A 14,420-nucleotide genomic window follows, 5' to 3' on the forward strand; every position below is an offset into this window, starting at 1 on the left:
TCCAATCCCACTTTGGAAGACTTAGAGGCTGGCTTTTTTTTTTTTCATTTGCAGTATCAGCAGCAGCACATCTCAAAATGGGTTGTGAACAGCACTTCTTCTGAATTGGGGCTGTGTGTGATTAAGATCTCAGCCTTTTGAGATGTCTTACTGCTTCTGCCAGGTTCTAAATGCCCCTTTGCTGTGAAATATTCCAAGAAATTATTTGGAAGAGGATTTACACAGTGCCCAAACTACTTTAAGCATGTGATGTTAAATGGAGTTTTGACATTGCAATCACTGCGGGGACCTTTCCAGCCATGATCCTGACTTACCTGAGCCCTGCAGGGAGAAATTTCCTTTGTCTCTTTGACAGTCACATTTGTGGCAGTGGAAGAGAGCACAAAGAGGCTGTTCCAGACACTCTTAGTGCTTTATTGTGTCCTAGATCTTAAGTAAAAGGAATCTGGGAGCTTTTGATGACATGCAGGACAGACGTTCTTTGGAAACGTTTGAATTAAATAAATTTTTACATGGTGACGTGCAACTGTAGGGTTGATGTCAAGGATCCTCTTGGTCCTTTCCATTCCTAGGCTCTTAGTTCCAGGTTTTCCAAGTGGCAACTCCATCCCACAGAAAGGTAGACACTGCTCAGTGATGACAATTGGTTTTGGCAAGTGACAACCTAAATATTTTCCTAACTTGTCTAAAGAAGTCTTTAAGATTAATCTCATTTTAACCCCTCAGTAATCGTCCTCTTCTTTTTCTGTGCTCAGAGCCCAAACCTGCATTTATAAACCAGGAAAAGGTCCAGAAGGAGGTGAAGGCTGTCCTGACAGAAAGTGCCACCCTGGTGTGTGAGGTGGCGCAGGATGCAACCCAAGTGAAGTGGTACAAGGATGGAAAGCTGCTCGTTTCCTCTCGGAAATTCAAAATAGAGACCGTGGGCAAATCCCGGCGCCTGGTGATAGAGCAGCTGGAGAAGAAGGATGCTGGGGAATACATCTGTGAGGCTGCAGGCCAGAAGCTGACATTCAAAGTGGAACCAACTGGTGAGTGCTCAGTTTGTGGTGTGAAGAACCAACCCCTGTGGCCTAGAGGAAAACTGGATATTCCCAACACAGCAGTCTTGGTGCAGCCACTGTCTCCCCTGGAGAAACACCAGTGAGCCACATGACACATTAATTTTTAATGTAGCAATGTAAAGGTGGGAAATCTGAACTTTTTTTGGCTCTGGAAACACTAGAAAATTTTCAGTTTATCTGCTTCACACATCTTATCACCCAACCTCTCTCAGTGGTGGGGAGCTGAAAGTAGAAGTGGGAAGTTTTGAAGAGCAGCAGTGGAGCTTGGAGCAAGGAGACTGAGGAAACCTTGGTCTGCTGCTTATGTGTTCCCCAAAAATGCCCAATTTTGTGACAAAGTGTTGTACAAGATAGAGAAGGGGCCAAGAGGAAGGGACTGGAATCACAGAATGGTTTGGGTTGGAAGAAACTTTAAAAGACCATCGAGTTCCAACCTTCCTGCCAGTGGAGCAAATAGAAAACAGACTATAAATTCAGGTTTAGCCTATTAATGTTTCTTCTTAATTTTATTGAAAATCCTAAAAATGGAAGGGGAAAGAAAATTATATAGGTGTTTTTACTTCTAAGAAACAAGCTTTTTATTGGCAGCAGATAAAATATAAATATTTGCATTTCCTTTCCTCTGCTTCTCTTCTAAGCAGAAGTTCTGAGTTGTCTGAGTTGTCATTTTCTTTCTTCCCACTCAGGAAAAGATTATACCAGCCACAAGTATCCAGCCATATTCCCTGGATTATTGCAGGTTAAGGATGGTGTGGGTCCTGAAGAGGGAGCAATATAAAACTGCTGTGTCAAGGATTTGAGCATAAATTCTTACTTTTCCTGGTTTATTGTCTTTTCTAGAACCAGAGGCGAAATTTGAAAAGAAAGTTGTCCAGAAAGAGCCTCTCATTGTTCAAGAACATGAAAGCATCACACTGACAACCTCAGTCACGCCTGAAACCGCTGCAGTGAGGTGGTTCAAGGATGGCACAGAAATCAAAGCGAGCAAGAGATGTGTGATCAAGAGTGAGGGGGCGTCCAGGACACTGACGGTGAACGCGGCCGAGAGCACAGACTCTGCCCTGTACACCTGCCAGACAAAGAATGACAAGCAGGAATTCAGAGTCCAGGTGAAAGGTGAGCAGTGCCCAGGTCATGGCCCAACCCAACAGCTGCACTTCTCTCATGATGGAGGTGGAATCCAAACTCTTCTAAAAACTCCTCCAATCTCAAGGCTTGTTGTAGTTTCTCTGGATGCCCCACCATGGACCAGCAAAGTTCCCCAGCTTCCAAATTCCCAGTTTTTATCCTTTGCTGGCCACTTGGGGATAAGGAAGCCTACAATGGGTTGTTCTGGTGTTTGCTCCCCTCCTGTTTCTGTATCCCCTTATAGAATGACAGTGATCTGAAAACACCATGTCAAAGAATCTGCCTGAATTTCCACATTTCTGGTTAGATTTTGTCTCCCCTGAGCCCCAAATGTTTAAGGCCATTGTCTTTATTTATTTTTTTTTTTTTCCCAAAGTTGGGCAGAACCAGTTTTCTTAGAACAGGTTTCTTATCTTTTCCTCCCTCACAATTTTCCCTTCTCCTGGATCTCAGAAATCCCAGTGAAGTTTGCCAAGAAGCTGGAGGCCGTGACAGCAGAGATTGGCGGCAGTGTATCCCTGAGCTGTGAGCTGAGCCACGCCAAAGGGAAGGTGACGTGGAGCAGGAATGGCGTGGAGATCAAGCCCAGCAAACGCTTCCAGATCCATGAGGAGGGGATCAAACGAACCCTGACAATAACAGGGATCCGTGCTGAGGATGAGGGAGAATATTCCTGCGAGTCCAGGGATGACAAGAGCAGCATCACCATCGTCCCCAAACGTACGTCTCTAATGGTGACAATGTGGAGGGATCCCTGGGTTTTGTCCTCAGCTGTTACAACCCTGCAAAGCTGAGTTTGTTCATGTGTCTGGACTGTCTCCTTTGTTGAGAACAAAATACAGAACTCCCCTCTAAGTGTCAGTGGAACCTCTATTTGTGAAAAACATAATGATTGTGAGACCTGTTGAGCTCAGGTCTCTTAATATTGACCTTTGTATTGCCTTTGAGGCTGGAAGTCAAATTCTGAAATATAAGATGGGTTTTTACCCCCCTCTTTTATTGCCTCTCTTTGTATACAAAATTTACTCAGACATGGGGAATGTGATGACCCAGTATTGTGGTCACTTACTGCAAGTAATCAAATTGATGCTTCCAATAAAATCGTGGAAGATTTTGGCTGTTGGAAGGTGCTCATGCCAAGTCTCAAAGAAATGCTCCTAAATGTTTTACTCCTATCCATCAGCTCCCAGAGTGGTGAAATTCGTCACAAGTCTCAACAGCGTGGTGTCTGAGGAAGGAAAAGAGGCTGTGTTCAAGTGCACTGTCTCTCCCAGTGATGCTGTGGTCACCTGGCTCAGGAACGGTGCCAAGATTGAAGCCAGCAAGAAATACGTGATCTCTCAGAAGGACACCAACCACAGCCTCACCATCACTGACCTGACACTGGAAGATGCAGCTGAAATCACTGCCAGTGCTGAGGGCGTGGAAAGCACAGCCAAGCTCCGAGTCCGAGGTAAGAGGTGGCAGTGCCCCTTTGACAGGCTGGCACACTGGTGCCCTGCCCATGGCAGGGGCTTGGAATTAGGTGATCTTTAAGGTCGTTTCCAACCCAGACCATTCTATGATGTTGTTTTATGTGGCTTTCCCTCTAATTAAATTCTGCTTTGGCATCATTAAATGAGGGTGCCCAGAACCCTTTGGATTTGGAGATACATGAGCCACTGGTTTAATTCTCTCTCAAAGACTATTTTCTGGATCCTCTACATTCCTACTAATATTTCCTCTCTTGCAGAGGCCTCAATCTCATTCAAGAAGAAGCTGGAGCCCAAAACAGTTGAAGAGAGGGAGACAGTGACCTTGGAGGTAGAGCTGACCAAGCCTGCAGAGGTGAAATGGATGAGGAACAGCATCGTGCTGAAACCCAGTGACAAAATAGAGATCAAAGCTGAGGGAACAAAGCACACCTTGGTGGTCAAGGACATCTCCTTCGCAGACCGGGGCTTCTACTGCTGCGAGAGCCCCGATGACAAGACCCAAGCCAAGATCAATGTGGAAAGTGAGTTCATTGGTCCTCAGTTCTATAAATACCCTGGGCAGGGTTTGCAGGTGGATTCTGGTCTCTGCATTATCATGGGGACACAGGGACACAACCATGGGCTTGGCCACCAGTCAAATGACTGAGAGGAGGTGAAAGCAATGGCAGTGAGCAGAGAATGTCTGGCTGGTTCCTGTTGCCTCCATCTCCTCTCACCAGCTTGGACCATTAAGCTTCTTAAAAGGTTCTTCTCTTTGCTCTCTTTCTCACTCCCTGATATGCTCTGTGTTTTTCCTTTGTATGATTTTTTAGCAAAACATTCCCTCTTCAGCCATCCATTGTCCTGATTTTTCTCTGCAAACCACCTCATTCAGAATGTCTCTATGTTCAGCCATGATCTAAAAAACTAAAAGAGAAAAATCTTCTCCCTGAGGGTGTTTTCCTCTCAGGTGAACGGATGGTGCCTCATCCATAGCCCTGTACTTCTGTCCCTTTCCTACATCTTTTTGTCATAATTGTCACAGGACAGGTGAAGACAGGATTTAAGCACTTAAGGACTGTCCAATTTTGTCCATAAAGTCCTTGCCACCAACTGGTGCTGGACTAGTCATAAATAACAGGTGAGGAAAGACTTGAAAACAGTCTTTTAGGTGCTTGAAGTCTATTACAAAGTGGAAGGGAACAAATTCCATGATGCCAGCAAATAATGGACTTCAGGTGCAGTGAGAAAAATCCAGGTTATATTACAAAAAAGCTTTTTAATGGTCAGATGACTGAATAGGTTGTCGGGAGAGGTCTTGGAGCCTTCATCGTGATTTTGGTTTTTTTTTAATTGGCAACGTAATTACTTTTAGTGGTGAAACAAGTTTAAACAGTAAATCTGTTTTACCAGATGATAGGGCATGGATGTCTTGTCATAGGAACAGGTAACATCCACCCAAAACATGCATGCTTTGGCCACCAACCTGTGAGGTGTCAGCACATTTTGCACCATGTCCTGGAATTTTTTGCCCTTCTACTGCAGCCTTTTCCTCCCATCCTTGTTTTATCCTAATTGAACCACTGCACAGTATTGCCATGGACTTACTTGTCTTTCTTACACTATAAACTGATAGACCTTGGCCGAAAAGGGGCCGGTGATGTTTTCAGTGATATTTGTTTGACCCATTTGTCCCAACTGAAAACAGCAATTTGAAAAATAGCAGCTATTTTAGCAGTGGGGTCATGGACAAGTTTCATTTCCTGTAAAAGTGGTTGTTTAATTGGAAAATGCCCATTAACTGGCAGGTAGCTGCCTGAGGAATAGGAAATAGTACAGTTTGGAAGTTCTGAGGCTATTTCACAGCTGCCGGTGTGAGATCTCCAACTTCTCCATGTTGTTTTCCAGTGAGGCAGATCAAGCTGGTGAAAGGCCTTCAGCCCCTGCAAGTGGCTGAGAAAGGGACTGTCACCTTTGAGGTGGAGGTGTCACATGAGGACGTGGAGGGGACCTGGCAGAAGGACGGAGTTCGGCTGAAACCTGCACCCAACATCAGCTTTGGTGTCCTGGGCAAGAAACGCTCCCTAACTCTCTCCTCGGTGGCTCTGGAAGATGCAGGACTCATCTCCTTCAAAGCAGAAGGCATTAGTTCATCAGGGAGGCTCACTGTGACAGGTACACAGCCACAGAAGGCTCTGACCCTGCTTGGGGTGGATGCAGTTGTCTTCTCCTGACCTGGAGAACAAACTTAAGAGGGCAACAAATTTTCCTTGTAATTGCAAGGGCTGTAAAGCACAGTAATGTTTCCTTCTAATGCCAAGGGGATCATTGTGGCATCACTGTCCACAGAACAATGATAAAGTGGGAGGGAATGATAAAGTGCCCAAATCAATACAAATTTTATTAATCATGAAAGCTGGGCTCTGCCTACCCATCAGTGCTTGTGTGACCCCATCCCCCATTCATTGGACTTTCTCTTTCCAGAATTACCTGTGAGGATCAGCAAACCTTTGGCAGACGTCAGTGTAACTCAGAAGCTCAAGGCTACATTTGAGTGTGAGCTGTCCAAACCCAATGCCAATGTAAAGTGGTTCAAGGTACAGCACTTAATGGATGGTGATATTTTAATTTCTGACTTCTCTGGAAGGCAATGAGAGCCTTTCTTTCCACTTCCGGGGCATGTGGGCCTGAACTTTTGCAGTAGCTGTTTGCATTGTTCTCTTTTCCTTGTGTTCATTTACTCTCCCAGTTTATCACTCTCAGGTTTGTATTTACTGTTTTATATTGGGTTGAAAGTTAAACTTCTCTATTCTTGCACAGAACATGAGCACTGCTGTTACAGATTTGCAGTCTTGTGTTTTACTCCACACCAAGCAGTTTTCACCCAGGATTTACAGCCTTTTTGGGAACTGTGATTCAAAGGGAAGCCTCAATTTCCTCAGTCAGTGACAGTCCAGTTCCCTTTCCTTAGACAGCCATTTTGGGGATCAGCCCTGGCATTTCATGTACCTTCCTTGGGGCTCAGCTGATACTTTCCTTAATTTGGGATAGCCGCAATTCTTCAAGGTGGAATTTGGGCTGGAAGGTACCTCTAAATGGTCATCTCATTTCAAACCCCCTGCCATGAGCAGGGACATCTTCAACCAGATCGGGTTGCTCAGAGCCCTGTCCAACCCACCCTTGAGTGTTTCCAGGGATGGGGCATCCACCACCTGATTTACCAAAATGTGAATATGGATCTAATATCGATATCCAACTGAGATGGACAAAAACTCTCTCACAGTTCAGAGTTAGAAAGTGAATGTTTTATTTGGTGCCAGGCACTGCGTGGGATAGCCCCCTAAGACACAGGGCCCCGATACAAGCAAACACGACACTTTTTATTTCCAAATATTATGAATATCCAAAATACAAATGCACATTCATAACATTAACACCTCCCATTCTCTGCTTCGTATGGAAATGAGCTTAAATGTCATTAAGCATGTGTAGTGTGTGTCCTGAATGGAGTCGGTGGTCTTGAATTGGGTCAGTGGTCCCAAGAAAGATGAAGGAACTCATCTTCCTCATTTTGACCTTTTTGCCTCTCTGGACTTCAACAATCCTAATTACTTTAGTGACCTGTAAGTTTCCTCTTGCGTGACTTTTGAACGGGTTCCCACCAAGGGAGGAAATTGGTAATTGTCCTTGTTCCCTACACCAACTTATCAAAGTTTCTATTCCTCGTTCTAAGCACAGCTAAGCAAACATCCAAATGACAGATCATCAGTTATTTGGTAATCAGTTACTAACATCTTAAAACCCATTTCAGGTCCAGCTCTCAACTATTTTAATTAACTCTAGCTGGGCCCAAATTCCTTCCTATTCTAACTAATAGCCCATGACTAAAATCTCTCTGTTTCTTCTAAATCTATGTTTCACACCTCTCTGGGCAACCTATTTTATCACCCTCATTGTAAAAAACTTCCTTATTTCACATCTAAATTGACCCTCTTTTAGTTTAAACCCATTTTTTTCTGAAGGGGCTTACTGCCAGTTCTGTACAGTTTTAAGACTTCAAAAAGATGTCAGAGATCATCCAAAAGTTCCGTGTGTTCTTCAGCCATTCCAGCTTCCTGAAATCTTTGAGGTGTGATGAAATTTCACCACGTGTTCCTTTAAACACAGTTTTCCTTTAAGTCCAATGAGAAGGATGAAATAAGCACAGATCTGAGTGTCTGTTTTACTCACTGCAGAGGTACAGGAGTTGAGGGTGATCTTCTTTGGCCTTTTCCCCTTCTAGGATGGGAAGGAGATCCGGCAAAGTAAAAACATTGGGATCATCTCCCAAGGAAATAAGAGAAGCCTCATTATTCATAAGTGTGAATATGAAGACCAGGGAACCTACATGTGTCAAGCAGCTGAAGACAAGACATCAGCTACTCTAAAGGTTCATGGTATGTTTGGCTGGAGTAGAAAAATACATTTACTGCAGTATTTTTGGCTATACAGCAAGAAATTCTTTGTGGAGTGTTTGTTTTTCACAGTTGCTCATTTTGGTTAAGTTTCTCTTCCTGGTGTCCTGTTCTTGCTTTGCCCTTGCAGTATTTTTGGAAGAGGTCCTAACTTAGTTTTCCTTTTGTTGTAAGTGATTTCTATTCTCTGGAGACTGAATAGTGTTTCTGGATTGTCATGTCAGGAAATACCGGACAGCCTGGCACAAAGCAGGGATTCAGTGGCTGCTGCTGACGTGGGTGGGTGGCACTATTGTCTCAGGGGGACTTTCCCTGAACAGGGACTGCACAAGCCTTGGGTATGAGCTGAAGTAGTACCCTAATTTTTAGGTTGTAAATGCTAAGGAAAGGGTCATTATTTCTGCCTGCACCTCTCCTTTATGCTCGAGGCAGTTTTTCCCTCTAGTGTTGTGCTGACCAGCTGATGAATCACCAGGTGTGTTTTGTCACCAGGCTCTGAAGCACCTGAGATAAGCTCTGAGAGAAAGGCAAGTTACTCAACAGATAGTTCTGCTGTGACCTGGCAGATGTTATTTTCCAGAAGGGCATCTGAAAAACAGACCAGCTCTTTCTTATTGAAAGACAGAGCATCTTTCTCATCACTTACTAGATGCTGTCCTCGTGTGGCCACTTGGGTTCAGCAGGATCTTCATGAACATCTGTCCTGTTGCTCTGTTGAACTCTCCCTTTTATCCTTGGTTTTGGGATTGGGATGGGTTGTTGCTTGCATTTCAACTTTGCTCCTGAGGCTGATCCAAGCTGTATCAAGGCCTTCTCTTTCAAAAGGAAAGGGCTGCAGTAGCACAGATAAACAGGTCAGTTCTGACAAAAGGAGTGCCAAGGTCAGAGTTAAAGAGGGTTATACTCAGTTCAGGAGACTTTGAAAAAAGATCTCTCCAATGTAAAACAGAAGTGAGCATGCAGAGAAGCATGAATGAGGCATGTTTATAGTGACCTAAGAGATTGTAGACTTGTGTTTAGTTTCTCTTGGTGGATTTTCTTTCATGAATGTGTGTTTCTTTCATGAATACCTGTAGGAAGTTCCAGCATCCATAAAATCCTCTTGCAATAAGCTTCAGCCATCAAAAGGAAGAAAGGCTGCTCTACAATAACACAAAATCCCATTTTTTTTTCACGTCATTATGCAAAAGGTAAACACACCACACTCACTTATGGAGAACCCCCCAAAAAATAATTGCCTTTATGATTTCACAGCCCGAGATATCAAGATTGTAAAACCACTGGAAGATGTGGAAGTGAACGAATACGAGAGTGCATCATTTTTCTGTGAGATCTCACACGATGAGGTCGAAACCCAGTGGTACAAAAACGACAACAAGCTGAAGACTTCCGACAACATCAAAATGCGCCAGGATGGTAGGAGCAAAAAGGGGGATTTTGTTCTGGAATGGGGGTGGGTTGGAGTAGGAGCTGGGATGGGAGACTAGAAAATAGGGTTTTGCTCTGGGGAAGCTGAGCCATGTCTGGTTGTGTGTCTGTCCCCAGGAAAGACCTATTCCCTGACTTACACGCGCGTCTGCGTCGAGGATGCGGCCGAGATCAAATTTGTAGCAGAAAAGGCAGAATCTCGCGCTCATCTAACTGTAAAAGGTAATTTTGCTCTTTGTGCCAGCACTGCTTCTGCTCTGTCACGTTACAAACCAATTCACTTCCTTCGCTTTAGATGTGAAGGTTAAGAAAAATCCTACAGCGTACAGGGAAAGAAAAACTCCTGCCTACTGTTCTGCCTGGTAAATATCAGCTGGGAGTTTATTTTGGCTTAATTACAGTTATTTTTCTCAGGAGGTTGTATTTGCACCTTTAGACATTTAAAGTTAGTGTGAAATTTGAGGGAAAAAGCTGTAGGTTGACTTTCTCCTGCATTTTCACTTTTTGGTGTATGCTATAACAGAAAACAGCATTTTTTTAATGTGTGTTTAACTAAAACAATGTGATAGAGGGAGAGAGAAAGAAGAAATTGGAATTAACACACTGCTGAGGAGCTCAGGAAACTGGAGATCAGTCCCTGGCTTTGCCATAGCGCTGCTGTCGGGTGTTGAGGAAATCACCAGTTATTGCTGCAGTTCAGCCACTCCAGTGGTAAAATATGGAGGAAGAGTTTCCCTTTAATTAGCTCTTGCTAATTAAACTTGTTAATTGAATGCTCAGCATAGCGGGGATTCCTGTCATCATCCAAATTACTGAACATAAAAGAAATATTGCCTATGAGTTTTTATGGAGACTGTACTGATTACTCCATTTTTTTTTTTTTTTTTTTCTCTCGTAGAGCTGCCCGTAAAAATCGTGAAGCCTTTGCGGGATAAGATCGCCCTCTGGAAGCACCGGGGGGTCCTGGAGTGTCAGGTGTCCCGAGCCAACGCCAAGGTCCGGTGGTTCAAAAAGGACGTGGAAATTCACCCCGGTGACAAATATGAAATCGTGAGTGAGGATGTCTATCGGAAACTCATCATCAACGATGCCGACTACGAAGATGAGGACACCTACACGTGCGACGCCTTCGATGACAAAACCAGTGCTAATTTCTTCGTTGAAGGTAGAGCCCCCCTTTTTCACCCCTGGATTGCCCTGGGAGGAGGATGGGATTCACTTGTCATTTACTTTGGAAACACAATACTGCTTAAAAAGGATTTTTGTTTGATGTGGTTTATTCTGAAGTCCATTGGTGTTGAATCCTTTTACACACGGGAACATCTTGAAAAATGAATGTGTAGCATATTCTACTAAGGAAAATGAGGAAATTCCCATTCCACAGATGTTTATCAAATGTATTGGCAAAGTCTGTTTTTCAGATAAATGTTGCAGCTCCTATTATCAACATCTGCATTCCAATGAACTTTTTTCTCCATTTTATAGTGCCCTATATTTGATATCAGAATAGGAAGGTGGCTTTAGAATTAGGACTAGGAATCAAGAGATACTGATTCACTTTCTGGCTTGTGACCAGCAATATCTGTTTTCTTTTATACAGAAAAAAAAGATGTTTTAAGGCCTTTCGAGTTCGTAAGTGCAGAAAAGATGACATGAGTGTTCAGGCTGATAATGGAAAAGCTTTCACAAATCCTAAATCCCTGCTCTCTTGTTCCATCCAGAGCAAGCCATTAATATTGTAAAAGAGTTGTGTGATGAGGATGTGACTGAGCCTGAAGAAGCCAAATTTGAATGTGAGACATCCATTCCATCTGTGAAACCTGCCAAGTGGTTTCTGAAGGGAGCAGCCTTGCAGGCTGGCAGAAACATCATCATGCAGCAGGAAGGCACCATCCACAGGCTGACAATAATAAAAACAAGTGTTGATATGACAGGCACCATCCAGTTCTCCATTGGCAAATCCAAATCCACAGCGAACCTGCTTGTCAGAGGTAATGTGATATTTCTTATATTTTATGTGAATCAGAACAAAGATCTTCCCTCTCATAGTACCTGGAAAGTAATTTGTTATAGATGCTCTCTAAGATCCACTGGGTTCTTGGAAATGTGTGTGTACCTGGAAGATTTCTTTAGTTCCCAGCTACAAGTTGTTGGGAGCAATGCTGGATGTACCAGCTGAGCCGGAAATGTCCTAGCAAGGGATGTGATTAAATGACTTTGGTGTCCCTGGTATTCAAATCTATCAAGCTAAAACTGGTTTTTGGTTTATTTTTATTCTCTTGACTTTACCAAGGAGGACAAAACAGATGAAATTGCCAGGAGAGTTTATTTTGTCCCATTTCTGAATGAGACAATCTTGATAGCTCATTTACTTAATTCATTTTGTCATTGACTTGATCTAGGACAAAGCCTCAAGGCTTTTTGTCTTCTGCTGTCACCATGGTAAATCTCTCCAATCACATCCTGAAGTCCTTGTTTTGTCTTTAATTTGCTCTTACTTGAATGAAAACCTCAGTTAGAGAGCAATTCAGCGAGCCCTGAGCCAGAAGTGGGCCGTGAATTTGGTGGTTAATATACAGTATTATCTTACAGAAATCAGCTTTCCCTATAGATCACTGTGCTGTTGTAGCTTCAAAGCGCATGAGCTCTGTTAGAGACACTTGTAGCAGGACCTGAGCAGTTCACAAAACAGTTGTGAAAGTCATGTATGAAATTAATGGGTAAGAAATACAAATTAAGACCTTCCTCTTCTTTAGATGGATCCATTCTTCTTTCCCACCCCTGCTTTGCAGATTACCACATCCAGATCACCAGGAAACTGGAGGACAAGACTGTCCTGGAGCGACACTCGGTCATTCTGTCCTGTGACTTCAGGCCTTCCCCAAAGCATGTGAAGTGGTTCAAGGGCCAAGTGCTCATTGAGCCCTCGGAGAAGTACAAAATCAAGCGGGAGCAGCACTCAGCAGAGCTCAAGATCATGAAGGTGAAGCCTGAGGACGCCGGCGTATACAAGTGCAAGGCTGGGATTGCCGAGACCGAAGCCACGCTGAGCGTTGAAGGTACGAGAGGTTTGTGGCAGCAGGGCTGGCCTGGTGCTGCTCTGTATGATTCCCTGTTTCACTCTGGGTTCCTCCTCCTGAGGAGAGGTAGATTCCCACAGTTATCTTCTAATTTTATATAAATGCAGTGTCACAAACAAACTGCAGATTCCACGGTGCTGAAATCCATCTCTTGCTGTGAAGTTGGTGATGTAACGTGTGGGAGGGCACTATCTGGGTGAGGTGGGAATTAACACTTGTCAAGACACATTATTGTCCATTTCATAGGAGGAATTAGACCTCTGGTGCTTCTAACTAAAGATATCCTTTATGTTAAACTGCTACAGACCTCTGATTCTGGTGATCTTGGCTGTGGTTTTCACCTCCTGATGGCTGTGTCAGCTTGTCTATCTGCTGTACATTTGTATATCTGCCATATGTACATTTTATAGCTGCTATTTTATATCTGAGTACGATTGTTATTCATAGTGATGTTCTACCTCATCTGGTCATGGAACTGTTTTTGGCCAGTTCTTCCCCTCAGGTGACACGGTAAGAAAAGGTGTTCACTGTGTCACTTCCAGCAAGACTTGGAGCTGAGCCACAGAACCATTTCCAAAAGTCCAAGGAGCAGCTCTTGGTAGCAGTTTGGCCTTGCAGAGGTTCTTCATTGAATGTGTTGTCAAACACTGAAATGAGCTACTCAGGGCAGTGGTGATGTCACCATCCCTGGAGGGGTTTAAAAGTTGTGTGGATGTGGCACTTGGGGATGTGGTTTCATGGTGACCTTGGCAGTGCTGGGGGAATGGTTGGACTTGATCTTAGAGGTCTTTTCCAACCTAAATGATTCTGTGACTCCATTCTATCCAAACAAATATATATATTAAAAAAAAAAAAAATCAAGTAATACTCCCAAAACCTCTTCTGAGTTATCTCATCCTTGAGAAACAACATTCCATGAGCAGAGAGGCTGCAAAGAGAAACCTCTGCCCAAGGACTGGGAAAGAAAATAAAATCCTGTCGCTCCCTGAACCTGAGCAAGTTGCTTAATCTCTTTGTACTTTGCCTTTGTGGCCAAAACCATTGTCGAAAGAATGACTTATTTTCAAATAAAAAACAAACAAATAAAACCCCCAAACTGATTTATATATTAAAAGAGAACTGAGGGTTCTAGACCATTTTTAATTAGTCTTTTTAATGGATTTTTTTTTTCCCCTGTTGGAGCAAATGCAGAACCAAGTAAATGAATGTGGTGACCAAAGGTGTGCAGGAGACCAGAACAAATAATCTATAAAACTCCATGAAATCGTTTGTGTTAACAACTGATTTATGATGATGGTGGTGACGGTGCCCCTTGGTTTCCCTCAGCCCGCAATGTAGAGGTCCTCAAGCACCTGCAGGACGTGGAGATTGAGGAAGACAGTTCTGCTGTATTCTCCTGCGAGCTGTCCCACGACGACGAGGACGTGGAGTGGTTCCTCAATGGCACCCTCCTCTACACCAACAACTTCAACGACATCAAGAACGTTGGCAAGTGCTACACACTGACCATGAAGCAGGTGAAGCCTGAGGATGCTGGCACGGTGACAATGAAGTCAGACAAGGTGTCAGAGAGTGTGCGGCTGAAGGTGATAGGTGGGTCCAGACCACGTTCCTGAATGAAAATGAGAAGTGCAAATGAGCCATTATTTACCAAATCCATGGGCAATCCTGTTAAATAGATAAAAAAGCATTGAGGTATTAAATATGGGCCATGAGGATGATGAAGGGTCTGGAGGGGAAGCCTTGAGAGGAGCAGCTGAGGTCACTTGGTCCGGTCAGTTGGGAGAACAAGAGACTGAGGGGAGATCTCAC

General features: G+C 43.7%; 1 protein-coding gene across 1 annotated transcript in view; it reads left to right on the forward strand.

The window, feature by feature from the left end:
* The window catches only part of OBSCN (obscurin, cytoskeletal calmodulin and titin-interacting RhoGEF), a 143,255-nt gene that overhangs the window by 38,933 nt on the left and 89,902 nt on the right, over nucleotides 1–14,420 (forward strand). Inside the window, exons 17-30 of the mRNA XM_039549201.1 lie at nucleotides 756–1,031; nucleotides 1,905–2,180; nucleotides 2,646–2,912; nucleotides 3,376–3,645; nucleotides 3,925–4,188; nucleotides 5,555–5,821; nucleotides 6,131–6,243; nucleotides 7,929–8,082; nucleotides 9,355–9,516; nucleotides 9,646–9,750; nucleotides 10,427–10,693; nucleotides 11,250–11,519; nucleotides 12,321–12,587; nucleotides 13,935–14,201. Of these exons, the coding sequence (XP_039405135.1) occupies nucleotides 756–1,031; nucleotides 1,905–2,180; nucleotides 2,646–2,912; nucleotides 3,376–3,645; nucleotides 3,925–4,188; nucleotides 5,555–5,821; nucleotides 6,131–6,243; nucleotides 7,929–8,082; nucleotides 9,355–9,516; nucleotides 9,646–9,750; nucleotides 10,427–10,693; nucleotides 11,250–11,519; nucleotides 12,321–12,587; nucleotides 13,935–14,201 (3,225 nt within the window). The remainder of the gene's footprint in view (nucleotides 1–755; nucleotides 1,032–1,904; nucleotides 2,181–2,645; nucleotides 2,913–3,375; nucleotides 3,646–3,924; nucleotides 4,189–5,554; nucleotides 5,822–6,130; nucleotides 6,244–7,928; nucleotides 8,083–9,354; nucleotides 9,517–9,645; nucleotides 9,751–10,426; nucleotides 10,694–11,249; nucleotides 11,520–12,320; nucleotides 12,588–13,934; nucleotides 14,202–14,420) is intronic.

The sequence above is a fragment of the Corvus cornix genome, chromosome 2 (genome assembly GCF_000738735.6).
Source record: "Corvus cornix cornix isolate S_Up_H32 chromosome 2, ASM73873v5, whole genome shotgun sequence".
In the NCBI taxonomy this organism is placed as follows: domain Eukaryota; kingdom Metazoa; phylum Chordata; class Aves; order Passeriformes; family Corvidae; genus Corvus; species Corvus cornix.